General features: G+C 37.8%; 1 protein-coding gene across 1 annotated transcript; it reads left to right on the plus strand.

The window, feature by feature from the left end:
* LOC127382351 (vesicular inhibitory amino acid transporter-like) lies at window positions 1–27,654 on the plus strand. Its single transcript, XM_051613829.1, has 2 exons — window positions 1–210; window positions 26,503–27,654. The coding sequence occupies exons 1-2, from the start codon at window positions 1–3 to the stop codon at window positions 27,652–27,654; spliced, it is 1,362 nt and encodes a 453-aa protein (XP_051469789.1).

Here is a 27,654-nt window from a genome sequence, read left to right on the forward strand (position 1 = left end):
ATGGATGAAGAGCACTTGAATTTCGCTAGAAGAGATGAACTGAGCAGAGCGCACAGTGAGGAGAAAGAGGAACTAGATGGATCCCTGAACTTTGAGCTTGATATTTGCCAGCAGGATCCAGAATATAAGACCCCAGGTCCCCTGCCAAGTACCCAGGTCAGACTGATCACCAGCTGGGAAGCAGGATGGAATGTAACAAATGCCATTCAGGTAATCTTTTACTTTCCCAATCATTACAAATGTCATTTGAAAAACCTAGTCATCGCATAGCCTGTTTTATTCTACTTAACCATGCCATTGTTTTGCAATATTCTAAAAGATTTCTAGTGATTTATCACTAACATATTTCCATCTTTCTACATACTATTAGAACTCTGAAAAAAACATAGATTTCCAAAGGGGAAAAAAAAAAAATGTTAGCTAAAGTTTAAAAAAATATTTAAACTAAGTGAAAATGAAAAGTTGGTGATTGCACCTGTTTTGGAATTATGGGCATCATCTTTAATAAGTATATTTGAATTCAGTGACAGAAATGTTCAATAGAAAAGTGAGGTAAACTTCTAATAAAAGGAAGATAGTAAGAGCCAGACTGATGTCAGACATGAATTTACTGACATGTAAATTAGAATACATATAAATTGGAGCATGAAGCACAAGAAGTGTAATAATAGTTGTCAATGTTAAAGAAAGTAGTCAGGTTGAAAAGACTGAAAGCCTTTGGTCCCAGCATTCTGTGTGGAATTTGAGTGTCTTTCTGAGTCCTTAAATTTAGCATTAAATGTTTCATATTTTTTCTCACTTTTTATGATTCATTTCCTTACATAATTTTATCATTACCACTAACTTTCTGTCTGACATAGTAAGAGGAAAGCAGTATCCAGAGACATCTAGCCCTGGTAACTGTTACTTAAACACTTTCTATGGCACTTTAATTATAGAAAAATAGTCCTTTGAGTTTCACACAAGTTTGTGATTACGCTGATGAACATTTGTTTGTGTATCCAATTCATCCCTCAGCTCTGCAAAGGAGGAGGAAAAGGACATAGTGCTGACCCTGCTGTATTTTCAGACATGAGCACCACCCCATGAGAGTCAATGCAATAACATCCAGGGGTCGTTAACTCAGAAAAGTATGAAGTCCTAAAATACCTCAGCTACATTCTAATAACACAATTTAACTGCAGTCTCCTTCAGCAGCATCTAGTTAGGACAGAAGTCTGGGGTAAGAGCCCATTGTCGTCTCTGTGAACTTTGCCTTTGATTTCACTGAAGCCAATTTAATTTTGGAAGTCAAGTCAGTCAATATTTGCTGTATGATCTCTTGGCAAGTCATGTTCTCTCTCATTGTTTTCCTTTCTGAAAATCAAAAGTATAAACACATCGAAGTGCCTAAAAAGAATGAGTGTCACTATGTACACAATTACTATTCATTATTAAGATTTTAAATTCCAGTAAAAAAATTAGAGCTATAACACAGTATAAAAACATTGTCAAACATACAACAACCTATTTAAAAACAGGACAAATTTATACCAAATTATCCAGTCAGAACAGTAGCCATGGCTGTAGCTAAAACTCTCAGCACACTGAGTGTTCCATACTGCTGTTGGATCTTATTCAGTCAAATGTCTTAGAAATCAGCATTAAAAGAGCAATTGGCTACAGCTATACCGAGATTTTCTCCTAAGGCATCCTGAACATGGTAAAGCCTGGGAGCTGTAGTTTCATTAACAGTAAAACTGAAGTGTCCTCATGTCACATGGTGAAACTGTGCATATGTGAGCACATATGTGAATTGACACAGGAGAGTATATATACTTCCAGTACCTTGTCATTTGGTTTAAGAACAAGAGGAGAGAACAGAGGAAGGGAAGAGGAAGGACAGGAGAGGAAGAGACAGGAGAGAACATTAAAGGAACATCCGTCACTATACAAATAACAGTTTTAAGAAAATTTTATGAACAGCTTTATAGAGAAAGTCAGTTGATAACAGAATGATTAGGTTTGAGATCATCTAAGGAACCTGAACAGGCCCATGGGACCTGATGAGATGCATCCATGGGAGCTAAAGGAACTGGCAGATGAAGTTGCTAAGCCACTATCCATCATATTTGAGAAGTTGTGGCAGAGCTGAAAACGTGCTTGCAGCCCAGAAAGCCAGCCATGTCCTGAGCTGAATCAAAAGAAGTGTGGCCAGTAGGTTGAGAGAGGTGATTCTCCACCTTCACTCCTCTCTTGTGAGACCCCACCTGGAGTACTGTGTCCAGTTCTGGAGCCCTCAACACAGGAAAGACATGGAACTGTTGGAGTGAGTCCAGAGGAGGGCCACAGAGGTGATCAGAGGGCTGGAGCACCTCTCTGATGAAGACAGGCTGAGAGAGTTGAGGTTGTTCAGCCTGAAGAAGAGAAGGCTCATGGAGACCTTACAGCAGCCTTCCAGTACCTGAAAAGGCGTACAGGAAAGCTGGACTTTTTACCAGAGTGTGTAGTGATAGGACAAGGGGTAAATGGTTTTAAGCAGCAAGATGGGAGATTTAGGTTAGACATTAGGAAGAAATTCTTTAGTGTGAGGGTGGTGAGATGTTGGAACAGGTTGCCCAGGGAAGTTGTGGATGCCCCGTCCCCGGCTGGAGGTGTCCCTGCCCATGCAGCGGAGTTGGAACTAGATGATCTCTAAGGTCCCTCCCAACCTAAACCATTCTGTGATTAAAACAATCCAAACATTTCTGAGTGGTGCAGACAATCTGTACTAAAATAGCAGTTGTTTTTTGCCCTACCCAAAGGAAAGGACAGAAGACATTTGTATGGCAATTATAGGTAAATATTTCAGCACAATTCCAAAGTGTTATAAACAGTCATTCTAGTGAATATGGTTAGTCTAAAAGTGAAATTATTTTACAATTCAGATTTATTATAGGAATTATTTGGTCTCTGAAATGAAATATAAGGGCTTTCTTACAGTATTTTAAATGCAAATATTTTCAAACAAACAGGTAGAGATTTGTATTTTGTTTTTAAATTCAACTGAAAAAATATGCACTTTTGGTTATTATATTGTATGTGTAAATGATTGCTTCAAACATTTAAAGTTTCCAGGGAAACATGCTTTGTATTCCAACACTGCACAGGCAAATGAAAACCTGTATCCAGTTAATCTAGGGACAGAAACCATAAAGCTGAGTTAATTCAAAAGGGAAAATGAGCAGAAGCATCTGTCAGAATGATACAAGTTGAATTTGTTTATATATAGCAGTAAAAGGCAAAAAAATTTTGTAAAGACTTGTACAGTAATGGCGGATAGATAAACAAAGCAATAGTCACAAAGAAGATAGTTGAATTCTAAAGATACAGCACTTCACAGCAGAACCAAAAGACAATAAAGTCTATTTATTTGCCAGCCACATGTAGGAGGATTGTTGTAAACACTATGGAGAATGTTTGTCTAAGAAACAAAAAGCCAAAGTAAAAGAAAAAGACACTCGGTCTACACTAACATGGAGGGGTACAAGACAATAAAGAATGGAGAAAAAACAAGAGAAAGGGAAGAAGTGAAATAATGGCAAGAAGTGAAATTATGTTCATCTCAGCACAACTGTAAATTTACACTATTTTTAGTCTTTCTCCACTTACGTCTCAAGAGCACAGACAAGTTTAACAGTGCAAAAAAAAGTCAGCCAATTTACCAGGCAGCTCCAAAGAGCTTTCAGTATTTTGATGCTTGTACAATTTTTAAAATGCTATGTAATCTAAGCACAGAGTTCTGCCCTGGACATTTAGTAAAACATGATGTATCAAATAATACTTTTTTTTTTTTTTTTTGGGGGGGGGGTTTGATTCAATGTATCTGATATCTAATAAAGCCATCTTTTGTCTCTGTCTTCTCCAGAGATGAGTTTGTATCAACATTAGAAATTTCTATGGTAGAGGCAACAGTGTGCTTGTCTATTTTGAGTGCTTCTAGGAATAACAATAATGCAATTGGTATTTGTAATAATTATTTAAAATAGATAAAATTATAAATTAATAATTATTTCTGTAATTATCATAAATATTATTATTATATTTTGTATATACATTCCTATTTTGTGTGTTGTACATTAGTTTAGAAAAGACTGACCACTTCAATAATCACTGTTCTAAAAAATGAAAGTCTATATCTGTATATCCTTCACACCGTGCCATTGTAGATACATTTCCATATTGGGTTTTAATTTGGCTCATTTTTATTTATGAAACTCTAAAAGATTAATGTAAGACTATCTCATAGTTCATATTTCTTTTTCTATTATATTTCTTTTGAATTACCTGCCTTCATCTCCCTAATACAGTCTGAATCTTTAGAGTAATAACTGAGTATCAACAACTTCCAAAAACTTACGCAGAAAACAGTTACCTTAAAAAACAGAATTATCAGACATGCCCTTAAAGATATAAATGCAAACATCTTTTTGAGGTGTCTAAAAACATTTTTGCCATTAAGATTTACTGATACCCTATTTAAGCATTTTCTAAATATACATATGTAAATGCTTCTATGCTTAGAAAGCTAAATGTTTTCACCATCAGGTCGTCAGATGGTCCATAATAAAAATCTTTTCACCCTTAACCTTAAATAATAATAATTTAGCAACATTTAACTAAATAATCACTTAGTTCTTAACTGCAGTACTTGATCTTAAGTATTTATTTTCCAGGCTTGAGAACAAGGGACAATCCTTTCTGGTGCCCAGAGCATTAACTTCCTTGAATTATACATTGAAGCTAAAGTCATACTCTGAAATAAATTATAGATGTCTGAGGGAAATTAACTGCTGCATGTCATATCAAAAGGGGGTAATGAGAATTAAAGGCAGATACTGAGTGCTGATATCTAATCTAGGACCAGCAAGAAATTCAAGTTTACAGCAAGTAATTACAAATTTTTTGAGCTAGTCAAAATATGACAGCACAGTGCAAAATTCCACAACTGTAGGACAATTGTGGTGCACATAAAAATGCTAGTTAATATGATTTTAGCTGAAATGCACCTGCAGAACTGGCCAAATTTATTTTTCTTAGGTTTGCAACCACAAACCCATATAGCCACAACTGAAGACCCCAAAAAAGTCTGGAGTTTGGCAAGAGCCACCTAAACTCAGATTTGTTTTTTCTTTAATAGGATGTCACCACAACGCGAGGCGATTCAGAAAAGATGTATTTTAGGGAAGAAGACTCTGTAACTAATGTTTGTGCCCTCGTTTTCTCTTTGGATTTTCTCTTGAGGGAAAAAAATTGTTCTGGACAACCATCACTACATCATATAACCTCTTACTTAAGCTCTGCCTCTGCAGTAGATTTCTTTAGTTTTTGTGCATATATTCATATAACAAAGTGAAGGCTTCATGCAGGATACACATTCTCTATTCTCAACCCTACTTTTTATCACTAAATGTTTTTATAAAAAGTGTCCTGTCCTGCAACAATGAAATTACATCTTCTTCATAAAAATCTCTTTATCTGACATGCAAGCAGCATGCAATGGACTGATTTTGATTTAACTAACTGCTATTCCTGTAAATCTCATTGGAGGATGAGTTATATCCTTCTACTTTTCCCTTGGAGAGCTGCAAATACTGCAAATGTTATGAAACCAGAACTCCTAAACATGGGGAGGTGGCTCATCTAAAAATGTTCCTTGTTCCAGGAAGGGTTTGTATTGTTCTCAAGGGATTTAAGTTTCTGCTTTGTAGGTTTTGCATTTTCGGTTGTCACATCATCTGGGCAATAAACAGATGGAGGGAACACTGAATGGATTTACATCAGCATATTCTACTGTAACTATTATGGAAATGTTAGGGGTGGAAAATCAGTTTTCCATAGCCCCTCTGTGTCTGATTTGCCAGCAAGTAGAAGCTGTGATATAATTTAAGTACTCTACAAATTATTCTCTGAACATACAGACAGTCCCCAACATATGGACAATGGGTTCAGAAAGCACCACACTAGTCGTTGAAGCATCCCAAAATAAGTACATGAGTACAAGGAAAGGATCCAAGTATTGCAATTCTTGCAGCCTTCTGGATGTTAAAATGACATATTAAAAATCTTTAGAAGTTAAAGGAGTCCTTAGATTATGCATGCCTACACCATGAGCCCAAAATTCCATTTCTTAATAGGTGAGTCGCAAGACAAGGAGGTGTTTCTCTCTGTTGCCTTCATAAATTACTCTAATAGCCTCAATAGTTTGGCTAAGACTGACATAAAATGGTCTATAATTTATTATGTTGATATTTTAAGCTAATTATGATATAATTATCTAATATGAGATTACAGGGAAACATTCTAAAGTATACTTTGGATACTCAAACAGAGTTTAACAAGCAACTTCAGCCTTAAATCTGAGGATCTTGATTGCACTCTATGTAAGACAGATACATTTTAAAGTATTTATTCTTAGCCAATACCTTTATTTTATATCTTGAATCAGTTTTTACCTGAGTTTTACTAACATAGTTGTCTAATATTACAGCCTTTTGATAAGAGTAGCCAAAAGCACTGCTGTACTTAAAGAAATCTGAATAATTCTATTCAGAACCTCAAATTATAACCTTACATTTCTAGCAAGTATTTATTTGACATTTGTCTTTTAGCAATGTCAACTATGTATGATTTCCAACAACTTCAGCTGAAACTTCCAGGCTAGTACTTTTCAAATCTGTATTTTTCAGTCTCTAAATTTCAAAGCCACCATTTTATCTTGCAGGTTGCTCTTAAAAGCAGTAGCTAAGCCACGGCAATGCAGAGTATACTTATCCTGGGTCCGATGTCCAGTTTATCGCAGTCTGGTCAGTAAAGTCTTGTGGAATTTGCAACTGCCTGTTTCTTTTAAGTGAAGACTTCTTGTTGAGTGTTATAGTTGGAGTGACCCTGGCACAGTGTTGGGCACATATAAGAGGAACAAGAGAGAGGGTCCTTAAGACCCTGAAAGACCTGGGAGGGTTGGAATAGAGAGGGGTCAGTATTCCCCCTACTTTCTGCCATACTCTATAAAAGCCAGGAGAACTTGAAGCTCAGCCCTTTTTCCCTCCTGCACCTCCTTCCTTGCTGTTGCTGCTTAGGATTCTTTAGTTTGCCACTTGCCCTTCAGAATCTAACTCCATACGGTGCTGTGAGGATCTAAACCTGCCCCTCTGTTTTATGTTTACTTGCTAGTTAATTTGTCCTTCTGCATGCATGAAATCTCAAATACCAGCTACTTTGTGTAGGAAGACTGTAGCCTCACACTTATAAACTAACTGTTCTAAAAGGTTAATAGTAGTAGATTTTCCAGGTGAAAATATTTTCAAACTTACATGACAAGTGAACAGTCACAGAATGGTTTTGTTTGGAAGGTACCCTAGAGATCATCTAGTTCCAACCCCCCTGCATGGGCAGGGCCCCATCCAACCTGGCCTTTAACAATTCCAGGCATGCAGCATCCACAGCTTCTCTGGGCAACCTGTTCCAGTGTCTCACTACCCTCACACTAAAGAATTCCCTCCTAATGTCTAACCTAAATCTCCCCTCTTTCTGCTTAAAACCATTTACCCCTTGTCCTATCACTACACACCCTGGCCTGTAGGCCGCCTTCACATACTGGAAGGCCACTATAAGGTCTCTGTGAACCTTCTTTTCTCCAGGCTGAACAGCCCCAGTTCCCTCAGCATGTCTTAATAGGAGAGGTGCTCTAGCCTTCTTATCACCTTTGTGGCCTTCCTGTTGGCTCACTCCAACTGATCCATGTCCTTCCTGTGTTGGGGGCTCCAGAACTGGACAGAGTATTCCAGGTGGGGTCTCACAAGGGCACATTAGAAGGGGAGAATCCCCTCCCTTGACCTGCTGGCCACACTTCTTTTGATGGACCAGGACATGTTTGGCTCTTCAGGCTGCAAGCACACATGCCTGCTCATGTGTTGAGTCCTGGTGTGTGGTTCAGTGGAGGAGCTGGGAGAGACGAGCTCAACTTTTCTCCTTACAGAGCTGCTTTCTAGCCAGTAATAATATGAAACTTTGCATTAATTGGAATTCACTAATTGCTTTGGCATGTTGCCAAATTGAGCTTACTGCCAGTCAATCTTAGTGGAAAAATCAGTATTTCTGCTATTTTAAATCTCAGTCAATTTAAGTACATAAATTAATAAAAGCACAAGTTTTGCACAATTTACACAAAAAATTGCTCAAAAGCAATTAATGAAAGCACATGTCCCCCCAAGAGCTTTAAATTCCGCCATTCTTCAAAGGCCAGCTACTATCAGTGGTGTTGCTAGAACGTAATAGACAGCCTGTTGAGTGACAGAGGTTTGATTTACGTGCACATTTACATATATTTGCAAAATGAGTGTGTTGGTTTGCATTTCTCCCATGGCATATATGAAATAGATAGTACATGTGAGTAACACTTCAGAAACCTGAACATTGTGCCTCTGCCTCCCAGACCACCTTTTCTTTCATTTCGTCATTAAGAAACTCTCAAGCCACCCAGGAGATGGCCCATTTTGGGGCTGTTAATGCCTAAAAAAAATTGTATTAATTGGTAGGTAGATAGTCACAGGCACATACACTCTAAAACACTCTATTTGTGTTTTTCATTGACAAATTTTTGATAAGAAGTCTTCAGTGAATTAATACAAGAGTTACAAGCAACTTCCCCTGCTCTACATTGTTGTCCATAACCAGCCACACAGCAAATGCTGGTCATCTCTCCTCAACGCCTGCCTCCTACCTGCCTTGCTGAGGTCATCACCAGCAGCAGACTTGGACTCTCAGGGCTGCTAGAGACACTGCTGTTAGACACCACATCCTTCATCACCTGTGGAGTGTGTGATGATGGCAGTGTGTGTTTTCCTGCACCAGTTCAAGTTCATATTTATTTAGATCCCTCTGCTGCCTACATGGAATATTGGTCTGTCTGTTCAGCAGTCAGTAGAAGCAGCTAAACAGAGCTCCTGTTCTTTACCACCTGTGAATTTTTGCCTTGTTGCCATGCAAGCCTATCATCTGGTGTCATCGTTCAGTCAGACTTCTTTCTAAATCCTCACACTCAGACTATGTCTAGCTTCTGCTTTTTTGTACTGTAAAACATAAAATTATAGAATCATAGAATGATTTGGGTTGGAAGGGATCTTAAAGATGATCTAGATCCAACCCCCCTGCCATGTGCAGGAACACCTCCCACTACATCGGGTTGCTCAAAGTCCCATCCAGCTTGGCCTTGAACACTTCCTGAGATGGGGCATCCACAACTTCCCTGGGCAACCTGTTCCAGTGTCTCACCACCCTCACACTAAAGAATTTCTTCCTAATTTCTAATGTAAATCTACCCTCCTCTAGTTTAAAGCCATTACCCCTTGTCCTCTCACTACAAGCCCTTGTGAAAGGTTCCTCCCCAGCTTTCCTGTAGGCCCCTTCAGATACTGGAAGGCAACTACAAGGTCTTTCTGAGCCTTTTTTTCTCCAGGCTCAATAACCTCAACTTTCTCAGCCTGTCTTCATAGGACAGGTGCTCCAGCACTCTGATCATCTTTGTGGCCCTCCTATGGATTCACTCCGACAGTTCTGTGTCCTTTCTGTGTTGGGGGCTCTAAAACTGCACATAGCACTCCAGGCGGGGTCTCCTGAGAGCAGAGTAGAGGGAGAATCACCTTTGTTGACCTACTGGCCATGCTTCTTTTGATGCAGCCTAGAGCATGGCTGGCTTTCTGGGCTGCAAGTGTACGTTGCCAGCTCATGTTGAGTTTCTGATCAACCAACAACCCCAAGTCCTTTTTCTCTGGGCTGCTCTCAATCCATTATCTGCCCAGCCTGTAATTATGCTTGGGATTGTCCTGACCCATGTGCAGGACCTTGCATTTGGCTTTATTGAATTTCATGAGGTTGGCTTGGGCCCACGTATTAAGCCTGTCAAGGTTCCTCTGGAAGGCCTCCTTTCCTTCCATTGTGTCAACCACACCACACCGCTTGGTGTCATCAGCAAACTTGTCAAAGGTACACTCAGTTCCACTGTCCATTCCACCAAGAAAGATATTAAGCAGCACTGGTCCTAGTACTGACCCTTGAGGAACACCCTTAATACATAGTCTGATTTACTCATCCACAAGGTTAAACTCTTATCTGAGCACTAATAATTTCCTATCTGCATCACAGTATCACATTCTTCTCTGATATTGCCAAGTTTGCTCCATGCATACTCACCTGGAAAGCTGATGCAGTTCCATACCCCATGAGTCCAACAGGTCTTGCAAGCCTCTCTTCAACCATCAAATCAAATGCAAACTACTCATCTTTTCTTTAACAATCTACCTTTTATCTTTCTGCATCTATTGACTCCAATCTCTGTTCTTCCAGTTACAATTACTGTTGTCAGTTTATTAAATATTTAAACAAACACTCTTATGAACTTATATGAAGATATTGATTTACATTCCTCTTATGTCAGTTATAAACTATGTTGAAACCATCATCTCTTGACTCACAGTTCCATATAGACTCATGGTTTCCTTGATTCCCCTGTCTGCCTCTATTTGCTTCCTGTTGTATTACTCCTGGATTTTAAATTCCTCAGGGAAGAGACCATCTTTTGTATTTTGCACAGTGTAATGCATGATGGAATTACTATCAAGGACTTCCAATAATTCCAATAATGAAAAAAAATTTTGAAAGTAAGACTCAAAATGCTTTCTATTTTACTGAAACTCTTTTTAAAATAATGATTGTTTCAATATGGCCTGTGGTAAGTCAGTCTGATATTTGGTGTAATTTCCTGCTTTTTTTTTCAATATAGAATGGATTCTCCCTGCTATTGAGATCTGTTGTAGGGGTTGAGATAAAACAGCAGACAAATATGGTAAAAGTATCTTTTGAATATTCTGCCATTAAAACAGGCATTCCATCTTTAAAAAAATCCAGATGGTCAAGAAACACTGACAGAATCAGGATATTAAAGATAAATGGATGGTAGCATTAGGAAAATTATACCCTTTGAAATAGTAGACATTACCAAATGGGATCAAGTAACTGTCAGCTCCTTGAAAGCAATGTTCACTTGATTCCATGGGAGAAACCAAAGCACCATGACTTGTTGCAGAACAAGGATCTCTGGCTCCCTCAGGTGAAGGGAATAGCTGATGTACTTTCCTGCTACACTAGAATCAAAATAATCTACCATGCTTTTTAGTCTCATCAGTCCCTGAGAACTGTTTAACAAGCTGAATAGAAACAGATGGCATAATTTACCCTTTTTTAATTCATGGCAGGTCACATGGTATTTAAAAACACTATGATCAGGCAACTTTGAATTCTTATATCTGTTATATCTGATTACTTTTTTTGCTGTGATAGTAAATTTGACTTTTCAAAGCAAAGCCCAAAATACCTGTTATAATTATTTACCAGCCTCTTGTGGCTGAGATCAGTAGTACACTTGTGCCTCTCTATAGTACATGCCACTGACCAGCTATCACTAATCAAAAATATTCTTCTTAAAAATACTCTTTCTGTCCCTATTCTTAAACTTATGAGGTGTGTAACTTCAGTGAATTTGCATTAATAAACCCTACTTAGACTTGTAACTTCTGCACAGGTAACATTCCTCCCAAGAAAACAATAACATAGTGATAAGCAGCAGAAAGTGAAATATTTTATCAGAAAGCATTATTTTCCTAGTTTTTATAAACTACCTTCACTTCCATTTGCAAATTTTCCAGAGGGAGATCATTTTTCTTAGGAAAAGAAAGGGTGCTCCTTAGGGTTCAACAAGGAATAAAGGCTGACAAGCTCAACATCTGCAGGTGTGTTTGAGAATGTAATGCATAAAGTGAAGGGTATCTGAATTATTATAATATACTGATAGAAACAGAAGCAGTAATGTTTCTGTGTTAGACTTTCCAAATGGTAAATTTTCTTCCACACAATTTGTAGATGGTTAATCTACAGTTTACTTCAATGTGTATAATTCATGACAGCAGGAGATTGACAGAAATGGCACAAGCTTTGTCCGAATGAGCAAATGGAGCTATTTGAGAAAATAAAAAGCCCCAAACATTGATTACACACAGTACCGAAGATTGCGTTTGTAATTTAGTTGTAGCACAGTAATCTGTATAAAATGTTTTGCACCTAAAGCTAAATGCAAGAAATGTACTGCAATTTGCATCTATTCTCCCTCATCTCCCCACACACGTTTCTTGGAAGGCAATGTTTCTCTGTATTCTTGGCCAGTGGCACTAGTTTTGCCATATGCACAGTACAGTGTTCACTAAATAGCTAACAAAAAATACCAAATTTAATATTTACTTCTCAAAAATGTAAACATATGAGTCAAAGTAAGGAAACATTCACTTCAATCCATAAACACACATAATCTGATATACATTTCAATTTATCTTATTCCATTTCTTGTATTGACACAAATAATGGCACCAGCAGATTATGTTTTGTGTGTCCCTAGAGCAAACATTTTTTGGTTGTTTTATGTTATCAGTAGCAACAGTAGCCTCAGCTTTTGCCTTTACTGTACATGGATATTTCCATTCAGGATAGGTTTTTTTTATGGCTCAGTTTTTCCCTCTGGACACATTTGTGATTCAGGTTAGTTCCTTCCTGACAAGCAGAGGAAATCCATTCTAGTTTGACTACTTCAAGCTAAATCTGGGTATTTCAGAAATGATGAGTAGTCCTCCTGAAGCCCAAGTTAATGCGAATATGGGTGTAAGAGTTATATGATGCAAGATATTTTATTTTTCTTTCATAAGTAAGTTATTTATATTTATAATGTTATTTTTTTCTTTTATAATGACTTTTAATTCTGTCATTTTACTGTTTGTATCACATGTAAAAGTTGGCACTGAGATCTATTCTATCTCACTTCATTTTAAAACCATTTTCATCTCATTTTCTGCATGATTTCTGCAACTACAAATGACATCTTCCCTTAAGGGACCTGAAAATTTTCTTCTAAACTTTAATTGGGATCTAGAGTTTAAAATGAGTTCTCCATCCCTGCACTTGTTACTTTTACTTGGCTGCTGACTTTTTTCACTTTTCCTGGGAAGCCAGCTGCTCTGTGGTCTTCTTTTTGTACTTTTTATTGTTGTCATCTCAAACAAAAAATAAAATACGTGCACAAAACTGTAGGCTTCACTCCGTTGCTTGGATGGGATTTCAGAGACTCTTTGCTGTCTCCTAAATTGTGAGGAGCTGACATTCGACCCCTGAAGATTTCCTTTCCTAATCAGAAAGGAGAATCAGCTGCATAATTAATGCTTTCCTTCTATCTTTCTACTTATTCCTGTCCTATACATATTCTTAGGTATTTTTCATATCAATGAGTTTTTCTCACAGCCTCTTGTCCATCATATTTTCCTACTCCTTGTTGCTTTCTCATATGGTTCACAAACTTATGTTCTAGTGTTCTTCAGTTTACCTGATAACACCTTTTTCCTTTTGTCCCTGCCTTCCCTGGTGGCCAAGTTATCCGGTTTCTGGCTCCTCCTTTGCTCTTCCTGGGCACCTCACAGTCTCATGGCCTTAGTAAAGGAATTAATCTCATTCTATAGACAACATAGAAAAACAGGCATCTCTGATGGAGATTCACAAATCCTAAAAAAAAGTCCCCTACACTGTTGGAATGCATAGTCCTCTGGTGACCCTTTTTTCTATCTATGCTTTCCAGAGCTAGCAGATTTGCTTTACTTTTTGCTGTATTTAGATAGGTGAGGTTAGGAATCTCATTCTTAGTAAGTGTGCAAGGTAGATTTGTTAAGTATGTTTTCTCTATTACTATGTGTTCTTGTTCATTAAATGTCTGTTTTAGGCAGAAAAAGTTGAGTGAGATTAATTCAACTCATAGATCCTAAGAAGTGATCCCTTCTTTGGGTACCAAAAAAATTAAAAAGTAGTCATTTTAGTAACTTTAGTCACTGAGTTTTCAGCTAAAATCCATTAATTTCACTTCATGAATAAATTGGGATTCTGCCTAAAAATTTGAGTCCGAAAAATGAAAGTTATTTAGGAAAAGTAACAGAAAATAAATGCAGTCTTAAAATTCTCAGATATGAAATCACTACAGCTCTCAACACTGAAACAAGGACAAAAGAGAGATCCAATAGAGCTGAGTTTGCTCTGCACTGTCAGAATGGCTCAGGTTAAGAAGAAATTAAACTTTTTTAAAACTTCTGAAGCAATCACTTAAACAATTTTGTTTTAAGAATGAAAGAAGCATTTTTATCTCTATCCATACAGACAGTATTTGTATCTAAAAGCTAAAACCAAACCTGAGGTCTTTGTTAAAGGTCAAAAATAATCAAGGTCCCCAGTTTGTTCATCCAGAGCTGTTGTTTCCAGACAGCATCCTGTCTCCACACATTTCCAGTGCCCCTGCAGAAAAAGATAATATTCTTTTTTAAGAGGAAAATATAAAGAAAACAAACAAACAACACCACCACAACCCACAAACACCAAAAAATAGCATGGAAAAGAATATAACTTAGTTTATAACTCCAGTACTTCTGTTCACGGACCAGTAGAGGCTCATGAACAAGTCATCAAGAAACACTGTCACAGTCTGTACAAACAGAATCAGAAGTCACTTCTGAAGTAGTAATACTTCAAGTGTTTTACATCTAAAGACCTAAAAAAGACTTCTTCAGCATGCATTTTATATGCCATATGCCAAGTGTCACAATGCATAACTATATTAAAAATTTAATATATAAATAGAGAGCTTAAATAACTTTGCTTTTATGCTGAGTACTCAGGGCAGGCGAGGAAACTCAGTTACATTTCTTTTCTAGTCTCTAATTTTTCTCTTTATTATTAATTATTCACATTTGGGAACGTTTGTCTATTCTACTTGGAATTCAGGGAATTATTCTACTTTGTTAAATTCTAAGAATGATGTGATCTTTTATGTCATTGTAAAAGAGAGACACCTCCATTGTGGGAATTCATTTACAACCACAACTTCATCTGTATCATGATGAAATACCAGCAGTGAAATAACTTGCTACTTCTCTTATCTGAAGGGTAGAAGACTCCAGGGATGCCACTAAAGTTTAACTAAGGGTAAGAGAAGAAAAGCAGCGGAGTTTTGTTGTCTGTTCCCAGCCTGACTCAAGACAGCATCTTTTCTCAGATATTCCAGAGGAATATACTATGATACTCTGTATAAGTTTGCTGATTCCCACAGATGAAAAATAGTAGTATTTATATCCTTCATCCAGACTTTTAACTGTATTCTCTCCAGGCAGTGCTGTAAGACAAATTTCCCCTTTTTACACCAAGCTCTGGGAGTCATCATAGTTTGAGTAAGAGTCCACCTAAAATTGGTTATTGGGTCTGTGCTGAGGGAAGAACAGGATAATAGTAGCCAGGGGAGGATTCAGTCACCTTTTATTCTGCATGCAGCCATGAAAAATCCTATGCCTGCTTTCAGAAAACATAACCCAGCTTCCAGAAGATGTAACTTGGCTTCCTTTTCACCATTCAGAGGTGCATAAGTTTTGTTCCAGTGCACAGTTCTTTGTAGTAAGAGTTTGGGTTTTTTTTCATTTGCTCTTCAGCCTTACTTGCTGAAGTAACAAGAACTGTGGCTTGCCCCAGACAGACAAAATCCAAGAAAAACTCCTAGCAAGCCAAATGCTTGCTCCCAGCCTGAGTTTGAACTTTCTCTGCACATCAGTTGTTCTTTTTATTATGTCAGTGCACACTTAGATTAAGTTATCTGGCTCTCCACAGCTTTGCCTTGCTTCTGGACTCTCAAAGTCTCCTCTCTGCCTCCTTTCAAGCTCTCTTCACCACATTTTCATGGAAAATCAGTCACATGTTGCTGTACTGGATGCCTTGAGTACTTGTGTGCCTTCAGGTGACAATCTGAGAATCTGTGATAGGCTATGATGTGAGAAATAGTTAAGCAGCCAGTGAGTCCTGGTCATGGACTTGGTCACCTCAACTAACTTTAAAAATAATGTGTGTTTTAGTTTTGATTGCCTTACTTTTTTCTTCTCTTTTTCCTCTCTACTACATAATACATAATACAAGCCCCCATTCTTCTATCAAAGCTTACTTTCTCCTTTGGGACCAAGTAAAACAATACATTCTTTTAAAAGGTAATTTGCTTGGGAGATTTGTATGATTTAGTGCATTCCTGGAGACAGCTCTGATTTTATGCAAAGTAACATTTTCCATCAAACCATGCAGAATTATGTACCATGCATATTATTTCCATTTTAGAACAAATATTTAAACTGATAGCAAAGCCAATGGGATCAGCTGTCACACTTAATAGAAGCAATTCTTTTTTTGTTGAGCCATTTTCTTTCCTCTGTTCCCTTTTCTAATCTTTAGGAGATTCTTAAAGCTAATCTGGCCACTAAATGGAGAACACAATCAGTGCTTTTGTCAGTCAAGTGGACATACACATTTTCCAATGAAGGCCATGTGACTTCCTGACTTGCTTGTCTTACCACAACATCTCCTGGGCAGTCTATCTGCCTTATGATCTGCTTAAGGGATCTGAAGGATTGACAGAACAACATTTCTGAAGTTTCTCTCAGTATATAAGGTGATTGCAGGCATTAATTACAGCACAAATACCTTAGTCACTTTCCTCCCTGCAGCTCAAACAGGCTGGCAAATCAGGAAAAACAAGATTGCTGGGGTCTAATTCAACCATCCCTGAAGTTAAAGGAAGATTTTTCACTGACATTAAAGGAGATGGATCTGCTGCTAAGGTCATACAGGCCATGGACAATATTTGAAATTCTCTACAGAACAGCTTGTAGTATTTCTTAATTCAAACTCAGCTGAGATGTGAACAAACTGTGAAGAGAGTGGGAATGCAGATGAATTATTTTTCCTGTGTCTGTAGAGCAGTGCTACGAGTCTGGGTAGCCAGCTAGGGAACTGGAAATTCTTACTGCTGAGAATAAATAGGATATAACTGATACTGCAAATACATAGTGAGATGCTTATGTGACTGAATTTTAAAACTAATTAGACAATACATGTTAACAAAAAAAAAAAAAAAGAGTAGGTAAAAGAAGAGAGGGTAGCACTCTGTGGTAGATGATTATCTGTGTTAAAGCTATTGTTTGAAAAGAAAAGTTGTATTGTTCTTGGCAACTTCAGTTTTAAAGGCTTATGCTGGATCTTGTCTGCAGTCTGTGGTAAAACATCATTAAAGTTTCTAAAAATGATAGATGATCATTATCTAACAAAAGTTATTGAACCTAGCATAAGGTAATTCTATTTTGAGCCTCATTACTTTGAATAAAGATGAACAGATCAGTGGATCTAATTACATTCATTATAGGAAAACAGAGGACAGTAATATATATACTTGGTACTTCAAAGGAGTGAATTTTACAAACCCGGAAAAAAAAATAGGAGAAATAATTGATTAGGAAGAATAAATACAGACAGCAAATTGTGAAAGCAATTTTAAAGTTGTTTAACAAGAATTTATGAGATGTCTGGAAGTCACAATTCATAATTTATAAATAGTATGCCCATGTGTTGTTAAAAGCCCTCCTACTTCAGGTGTGAAGTGAATGTATAAAATAAAATAAAATAATAAAATAAAATAATAAAATAAAATAAAATAAAATAAAATAAAATAAAATAAAATAAAATAAATAAACAAAAACGAGAAAGGGAGGATGAGAGTAATAATTGTAAGTTATAACTTATGAAGCAAAGCAAAGAGATATAGTAACCCAAAGACACTAGGAAAAAATGCATCTCCCAAAGATTAGGACAGTAACTAAACAATTTGTAGGAATTAAGGGGGAAAAGGGTAGGTTTAGTGTAAAAATCTTAATCAGAAATACTAGTAGCATAAATTAAGTATGAATGGAAATGTGTCTTTATATGAGACCCTGTAAGTTCATCTAAAAGCACTGAGAAAAACAGCAGGAGAACTTGAAAGGGAAGGTACATATTTACAGCTGCAGAGCACCATGTATGTGATTTCATTCAAACTGAGAAGTAGAAAATCTGACCTATAAATAAGTGTTCAGGGAATGAAGCAGAGGACAGTATCTATGAAACATGCAGATACGGAGAACAACCGTACTGTGAAATTCAGGAATTTTGGCTAATATTTATGAAGGATGAGACAAAATAATAATGAAAAAGATACAAAACTGCATTCACTCCAAAAGAGTATAGAATCATAGAATGAATGGTTTGGGTTGGAAGGGACTTTAAAAACCACCTAGTTCCGATTCTCTTGCCAAGAGCAGGGGCACCTCCCACTAGACCATCTTGCTCAAAGTCCTATCCAGGCTCTTCTTGAACATTTCCAGGGTTGTGGCATCAACAGCTTCACTGGACAACCTGTTCTCATCACCCTCACACTAAAGAATTTATGTCCAACCTAAATCTGCCCTCTTTCAGTTTGAAACTATTCCCCCTTGTTCTATGACTACATGCCTTGCTCCAGCCCTCTGATCCTCTTCATGGCCCTCCTCTGGACTCACTCAAACAGCTCCATGACCTTCCTGTATTGGGGGCTCTAAAACTGGACACAGACTCCAGGTGGGATCTCACAAGCGTGGAGAGGCAGAATCCCCTCCCTTGACCTGCTGGCCATGCTTATTTTGATGCAGCCCAGAATGTGGTTGGCTTTCAGGGCTGCAAGCACACATTGCTAGATCATGTTGAGGTTCTCATCACCCAACACCCCCAAGTCCTTTTCCTCTGTTCTGTTGTCAATCAGTTTTCAGCATTGCCATGTCCCATGTGCAGGACCTGGCAGTTCTCCTTGTTGAACTTCATGAGGTTTGCACTGGCCCACCTCTCAAGGCTGCCAAGCTCCCTCTGGATGGCTTCCTTTCCCTGCAGCTTGTCAATTGCACCACACAGCTTGGTGTCATCGGCAAACTTGCTAAGGGTGCACTTGATCCCACCAGCCCTGTCACCAACAAAGATGTTGAACCAGTCCCAGTACCAACCCCTGAGGTAAATCCAAAATCTGTTTGTTATCACTAGTGAACATGAACCCCAGAGACACAGTGAGTACGTAGCTGCCAGCATCCATTGTCCTCCTTGGTGCACAAAAGTGATTTTGACAAAGCCATGAGGACACACATATCAGTGATTCTGGGTTTGTGGAGGTGAGAGTGGGTAAAATCAGCTTAAGAGATTTTCTAATGTATTATCACCTTTCTCTTCTCTGAGAACTCTCACTGAATATTGCAACTCTGATTTTCTACATTAGCAGCAGAAGGAGGTTCTAAATTTGTTCTAACTCTGAGAAAAGATGCAGCTCTTCATAAATAGTCTCTGTAGACAGTCAGAAAGATACGCTCATGTCATGATTTGGACTGAAATGACAACAAAAAACCAGCCACGTGGCTGCTCAGTCACCCCCTCCCCAGACACACACACACACACACATGCACACTGTGAGATGGGGAGGACAAAGGCCAACCAGAAACTCACGGGTTGAGACAAAGGGCAGGGAGGTTTTCACTCACTGATTAAGGTCACAGGCAAACCAGACTCAACTTGGGGAAAAACAATAATTTAATTTCACACTAATCAGATGCATACAAGACACAGACAACACAAAGAGGAGGGCTTGGATATGTTACCCCCACTCCTCCCTTCTGCCCAGGCCCAAATTACTTTGTTCCAAATTTCTGTACCTGCTTACCCCCAGCAGCACAGGGGAACAGGGGATGGGTTTTAGAGTCTGTTCAGAATGTGGTGGTTCCTGCCGCTCCTTCCTCCTCAGGGAGAAGGATTCCTCACAGTCCTCCCCTGTTTCCCTACGGGGTCCCTCCCATGGGAGACAGTTCTTCACGAACCTCTTCAACTTTAGTTCCTCCCATGAGGTGCAGTCCCTCAAGAGCAAGCTGCTCCAGCATGGGCTTCCCACAGAGTCATGAGCTGCTCTGGGAATAGTCACCTGTCCTCAAATCTGTCTCGACGCTGCTAATGACTTACCTTAAAATAGGTGTCAGTTATACATTGAGGTGCCCTTTTTGTCCAAGCTTACACTTGGACAATTAACTATAGTTACTATTTTAAATGGATGTTAAAATGTATCTCATTAACATTTTAAAATCAGAGTGCCCAGCAAGATTGCTCTTGGGAAACATAGCAAAAGATACATCTGACATGATATTTTTATGCAATCACTGTTATATAGGGAATTTTCAGAATACTGAGGATATCATTCCAGTGTTTAAAAAGCCATTTAATCCTGACTAGTGAAACCTGGCAATAATTCTGAGAAAAAGAATGTCATTGTTAATACAGGTTTTAATTGATAGTGAATAAAAAACTAGGAATATAGTTCTTGTCAATCATTACTCTTTTGGTGAAAGAGTCCTTACAGTCCTTATTAAACACACTTGATATAAATATTTGATTAGATTGTAATGTAGGCAGTGAAAGATAAATAATATATTTAGACTTTTTAAAGGAATTTTGACACATTAATACACAACATTCTGATTTAAAAATTAGTGCAACAATGGAATACATCTTAGATGGATTAACAATTGCATAAGTGACAAATCCCAAAAAAGTAACTATCAATGTGGATCTTTTATCAAACGAATAAGTTTCTAGTACAGTTAGGAGGTTATCTAGTAGAATAATTGTCATCAGGTCCAGTATTAAGCAATGAAGTCAACAGTGTTCTGGAAGAAGATACAAAATAACCATTGATCACTGTGTGGCTGAGAAAGGAAAAAGACCATGAAGATAAATAAGTAGCTTTGTTATCGTGGCATGAGATTAAAGGATTTGCTATATTCCTTAATTTGGTGCAAATGGATGCCCATCTTTGAAAGTGTTGAAGGACAAGCTGGATAGGATTTTGAGCAACCTGGTCTAGTAGGAGTTGTCCCTGCCTATGCAGGGGGGTTCAAATTATATGATCTTTAAGGTCCCTTCCAACCCAAACTATCCTATAATTCTATGATTCATAACACCGGCTTACATTGGTTTGCAACAAAGTTTATTTTAAATTACAACAAATTCTGGACAGCATAATTAAATATCTTGTGAAAATGTACTGAAAATCAGGGTTCTTGAATTTCTATGCCTAACCTAAGTTCATGCAGGGAATAAAATACACATTTGAGAAAATAGTCTTAAATTAACTGTTCCAATGGAGTAGCTACCGATGGTAAGAAAGGGAGTCAGCTAATTCAGAGTCATGTTAGTACATTAGCATGTATTCTGCATACAGAAGAGCTGTATTAACTAAATAATTTATAACTAAATCCTTCTTAATTTCTTAATGTCTTTTTCAATCTGATTAAGTCTTAAGGTGAAATCTTTTTCTCTCTTTTATCATTATTTTTTACTCCATTTTATTTCATTGTCTTTTGGCATGTCTCAACTCTGACTATGATTAGATATTCTTTATTAATTACCTTTCAATCTGCTTTGTTTTTCAAAGTGTCGTATTTCAAGTTAAAACAGCCTATGAAATTAAGCATTTTACCTGGGACCAAAAAGGTCTTCAAACTGAACATTAAGGAATTTTGATGTTTTCTCAGAGTGCTTGACTGCACCTGCTGATGCATTTTTCTAAACACATTTTATCCTTGGGGAGGTACTTGCCCTGAGGTGAAGAAGTGCCAAACAGTGATATGAAAGCAGAAGGTCCACGTTTTGCATTCTACACTAATCCAGATATCTAGTATTTTTAAGCAGCCAGCCTTACTGGTGTGGGAAACACTCCCAATGCAGTTCAAATATTGCAGTCAAATCGATAAGCGCAAAAATATTGTAATGTGCAGGTGTAATTTGGAAATACTGATCCGCTTGCTTCAAACTGTTCTAGTAAGACTAATGAATGGCTTTTAGCTGAGAATGACCTTTCCTCACATGCTCTTTCCACTCTTGTCCTTGCCATTTATTCAAAAGCTGATCACCAGTTTAGCTGACAGTCCTTTTTTCTTCAGCTGCCTACGCCTAAGTCCACTTTGGATGTTTGACAAGGATCTCCACCCAGGCACAATCCACTTTCATCCTTAGACTAGGGAAAAAATACTCAAACTTGCAAACATCTTGGGAGGCAAGGCAAGATGCAGGGTCTCTCCCTATACAGGGTAGATGGACTGATGGCAAATAACACAACTACTCAAGCTGAGCTATGATAGAGCACTGTTCCAAAAACATCTCCTCATTACCCACCTGTGTGAGTGCTCTTTCCCTGTGCAATTCTGCTTTGTAAACAGCTCCCCTTAAATCATAAACATCTTCCCTTAAACCAGCATATTTAGAGCTAACATATTTGATTTTGCATTAGAAGAGTCGGAAATAAGACCACTCAAACAGGAACAATTCCTAGACAGAACTCTAAACTAAGAACTAGGAGTTAATTTAAGAAATAGTTCCCTTTGCTGCTCATTTTAATTGATATCTCACAGCTAAGGCTACCTGTGCCCTAATTTGGACATGAAAACACAGGATTCAAAAACTCAGTAGGAGCAAGTGCTGGAGCCAGGCTGGACTGAATGTGCATTGACAAAGGCTGTGAGAATTACCTGTGTCCCTCTTCCACTTGCAAAGAATCAGTGAAAAGTTGACACGCCTTATCTATATTCTCCATACACTCTCTCCTCAAGAAAGGGGCACAAAAGCCACCTTCAACAACATCCATTACATTATTTCATTATGGAAAAGGAATTTTCCACAGATAAGTCACTTGAAGCAATGATGTAACACTGCTGAGCAGCTTTCAGCTGGAGAACACTGTTGTGTGTTAACACAGCCTGTACTGTTGTGTTACATTGATAGCAAAATAAGTGGTTATTTAAGATACCTTTTTATTTGAAACTGAACTATTTAAACTTGATGACATTCAGGAAATGGTCCTGACAGAAAGTATCATTTTTACAAAGGTAAGAACAGAAGATCAAAACCAAAATGAGTTTTGAAGTCTGGCAAATGGCCTTCATTAACATTTTTGGAAATTTTGTAGAAATTTGACAACATGCTGGCACATTAAACTTTCAGGTTGTTTGGGTTTTTTTGGGTTGTTGTTTGGGGTTTTGGTGTGGGTTTTTTGTTAAGTTTTTTTTGGGGAGGAGGGGAGGGCGCTGGGGACTTGGGAGTTTTGTGGAGTTCTTTTTTTTTTTCTTTTTAATGGAAAAACCACTGCTGTCAATGCAGGAAAAGCAAAGTCATTTCACCACATACATACTTAGTATATTGGCATGTTCAGAGTTCTATTTCTCCCTACTAACCATGGTCTGTATTCAAAAAGCTGCAAAACCAGTTATGTTCAGAATATTTGCTTTCTATTATTGACTGAAAGCTGAAGGACACAGAAATCCTGAGTTTCTTACACAAATCTCACCAGCAATTTTTTTAAAACTCTCGGAAAAAGATGTCAAAGACATCTGTTGAAATGAAAACTCACAGTTTCTGTAGAAAGGTTCAATTTAGATTTTCTAAACTCACTGTATGTGATTTGAAATTGGCAACTGCTGACACATAATTTTAAGGAAGAATATATGGAGTGCAAAAATGGGTTTGTTTAATAAGGTCTGTATTCAGAAGATGAAAAGAAAACCAACAAAAAACCCACCTTTCATCTTGTGGTCTGTGTTAGGTGCCAAATAAAATTATTTTATATAAACAATGGCAAGGAGATGTTAGAGGTTAGAAATATGTTATGCTCTGATTAAACTAACAATTAAGCATGGCAAAGCAGACACCTGTGGGGAGGACTGTAAATGGCTGCCTAATGTGATAATGTTTCTGAAAGACTTACACTTTGATTTAGGTTGAGACTAGTAATATAAGCATTAATAGGCTAAATTCAGCAGGGGAGAAGCCATTTTGTGGGTAAGGCCTGTGCTGACACTTAGGTGTGGTTTAATTATACAGTGACACTCTGGGTCTGCAGATACTACTTGAACTCCCAAATGCAGGTTAAGGAGCAAAATAATAATGCCATGAGTATGGAACAAGTGAGATAAGCTAGATACAAACTGCAAGGAACTGAAAAATATCATTATTCTTATGTTAATGTGGAAGATGACTCTCTGGCTTTTATCTTCCTGATTTTTACAAAGATTTGGTTTATTTGTGATGTTTTTAAACTCAATATGTTATGTAAATGTATTCCAATTACTGTTTTCATGCAAGAGGAAACACATTTCATTCTTTAGGCAACTACTGAACTTGCTAGTCACTCAAACCCACCATTAAAAATGGCATGATACCAAAAAGCTACTGTTGTATGTGTGCTACCTGCAGTCTAGATACAGCCAGGTATCTAGTCTTCTTAAGAAAGTAGACTGATAGATGGCAGAAATGATAGAATTCTGAATACTGCTATGAAATTCATACACAAAAGAAATGCTAATTACATTGCTAGATAATTGGGTCATGAGACCTGTATTAGACTGGAGTGGGGAGATGGTGACTGAAGTACTACAAGCTATGTGGTTGAATGTCCCAGCTCCTAATGAAATGGGGACTTACACAAAACTGTTGCTGTAAATGAAGTAATTGAAAACAACAAAAAGGTTTTAGTCAATACATTTATTGTTATATCAGTAATAATAACTGAGCTACTTCTGTTTCAGTACATAAAGGCATAGACCTTTTTAATCAAAATGTATGAGGACATTTATTTAATATGATTCTTCCACCTCTAATTCAGCTGAAAATGTCTGCACCTAAAGTGAAGTCTGGTGAAACAGCCGATGCTGCTCATTCATATGACAGGCACTCCATTTTTCTCATTGACTTAGAGAAAAAATACTGGTCTAATTTAATGACTTCTAATCTTCCTTCTCTAGTTGATGCTCATCCCAGTCTGTCTGAAAAGGACTGCTATTTTGTGACTGGAAGAAAAGGAGAATACTTTTCATACATTGATGATTATTTACTATTTGAAAAATTGCCTGTCTTCAGAGCCCTCCTTACTGATCAGGACTGGGAGTATTTGTATCACTTAGAAGTGGAGTGGTAGGTGTAAAGCAAACAAAGCTGAGAGAAGCACTTGCCTTCTTGTAGAGCTCGGGCAGAACCAGGCTCCCTAGGCTGCCCTCACAGGAACTGTCTGCTGAGTATAAAACCTGTGGGACTAGATAGAAACACCAAAGACAAAAGCATGCCTGAAACACGTGCCCTGTGCATGGTCTCCTGTCCACATTTGTGAATAGGAAAGTCTGAAATTAAGTTTTAAACTGTTAAACTCACCTCTTCTGCTTGGACTCCTGAAGGCAATCAGCATTACCATCCACTGAGGAAGTGAGAAAAAAAGAGTGGGTCACCCCTTCTGTGAGACAGCAGCTTCTGTTGAGGATTCATGGGTTTTGCAGAGCAGATGGGGTTGGTCAGAAATAGAGTTTGTATGGGTTTGATCAGCATCAAGTGCTTCTATCAGGCCAGAATAACAAAGACAAGCAGAAATGGTCATGTTTCCTCACGTCACTGGTGCTGTAAGATGTAATGAAGTGAAAATTTCTGTAGAACTGGTTCACTATATCTTGTTTCCTTGCTATCTTTCTTCAGCTATCAAGAACAAAAATGCCTGACCAGTATGACAAATGTGCGTTGCTCAATTTCAGCTTTGTAGCATAAAAAATGTCATTGAAGCATCTTTTCTAAATTAGATCTTTTTATGAATAACTGTTGTTCAAGGGTTTTATTTGTTTTGTGCTGATGGAAATTAAACCACCTAAAGTGTTTCTTGCCCTTAAATGTAGTGAAGGAATAAGGACAAAGACAAAAAAATGCACAGTGTTCTGTGAAACTAGAATGCCACTATTTTTTTTAAACTGGATAAAACAAGTATAATTCTGTTCCTTTCAGAAAGTGTTTAGAGAAAAGTATCTCTATATGTTTTACATGTATTTTTAAACACCTAAATAAGTTTTCACAGTCTAGAATCTTAACTGTGTGAAGAATCACTTTCTCAGCACACTTAACAAGAGCAAAGGCTACGCAAAGCATACAGAAGCTGCAGAGAAACATAAGCAAAATCTGATGTCACTCTAATGCCATTTTCTTTCCAGAGGTCTCTTAACAGTTTTCAGACTCAAGAGAATTATCATTACTGGATCTATCTAGAGTACTATTTTTTATTTAAATGAAACGTGTACAGGTGATGCTACAGTTGCCTAATTTTACTGATCTTGAACCTGTTTCATTAATATGCATGTTGACTGAATAACTGCCTATGAACCTTTTAAAATGTTCTAATCACATCACCACTGAATATCAACTAGGAATGTGATTCTATCATTCAGCCACATTTTCTTTTTCCTAGCTTATCATTACAATTGTGTCAATAGGAGCAGTTATTTTTGCTGATTATTTCATTTACCATAAATAAACACATTTCTCATGATTGTTACTTACTTAGCTGAATGGAGCACTACTTCCATTGTGCAGTTAGGTGAAAGGAATGTTCAACAGAGGACAAATTCGGGAGTGTGGCTTCTAGCAAACATTTCACCTAAGGAATTTTGTGTTATCTTTTCTTCATTTTTCCTTTTTCAGGGAATATTTGTCCTCGGATTGCCATACACTCTTCTGCACAGTGGATACAGTGGTCTGTTTCTTATTATCTTGGCTGCAGCATTATGCTGTTACACAGGCAAAATTCTGATTGCTTGCCTGTATGAAGAAAATGAAGACGGGCAGCTCATAAGAGTGAGACACACGTATGAAGATATTGCGAATGCCTGCTTCAAAAAGCTGTCTCCCAAACTAGGTGGCATAGTTGTCAATGTGACCCAAGTGATGGAACTGATCATGACATGTATTTTGTATCTGGTGGTTAGTGGGAGCTTGCTGTCACATAGTTTCCCGTATGTCTCAGGGCTTGAGAAAACTTGGTCCGTAATTGTGTTTGTTACACTGCTGCCTTGTGTATTTATCAAGACACTCAAAATTGTTTCCAAATTCAGCCAGCTTTGCTCCTTGGTCCATGTCATTATCATCCTTGTAGTGATGACTTACTGTCTTACACAAATACATCAGTGGTCCTGGGCAAAATTCAGACTCTCCATTGACTTTGAGGACTTTTTGGTCTCTGTAGGGGTGATCATTTTCAGTTACACTTCACAAATATTTCTTCCCACACTTGAAAGTAACATGAAAAACCCAGGGGAATTTAGATGTATGCTGAATTGGACTCACTTTTTTGCTTGTGTCTTGAAAACAACTTTTGCATTGACTGCATTCTTGACCTGGGGTGAAGAGACAAAGGAAGTTATTACTGACAACCTGCCATCATTTCTTCAAACCCTAGTGAATTTGTGCCTCTTAACCAAGGCTCTTCTTTCTTACCCTTTGCCCTTTTTTGCAGCCACAGAAATTGTTTATGCTTGTCTTTCTAGAGGCAACCACTCCAATTACAGATCTTCGCTATTTGCTCTGGGTGTAAAAGGCTCATTTCTCCTGTTAACTCTGCTGATGGCTGTGTTCATACCACATTTTGCCCTGCTGATGGGTTTAACAGGCAGTGTAACAGGTGCTGCTATGTCTTTTCTCCTTCCTTCTCTCTTCCATTTAAAACTTCAATGGAAAAACCTGTGCTTCTTGGAGAAATGTGCAGATATCTCTATTTTTATTTTGGGTTTGCTTTGTAGCCTTGCAGGCATAGCTTGCTCAATAAAAGGGCTGCTTAAAGTATTTGGAGACATGTAA

The sequence above is a fragment of the Apus apus genome, chromosome 3 (assembly GCF_020740795.1).
Source record: "Apus apus isolate bApuApu2 chromosome 3, bApuApu2.pri.cur, whole genome shotgun sequence".
In the NCBI taxonomy this organism is placed as follows: Eukaryota; Metazoa; Chordata; class Aves; order Apodiformes; family Apodidae; genus Apus; species Apus apus.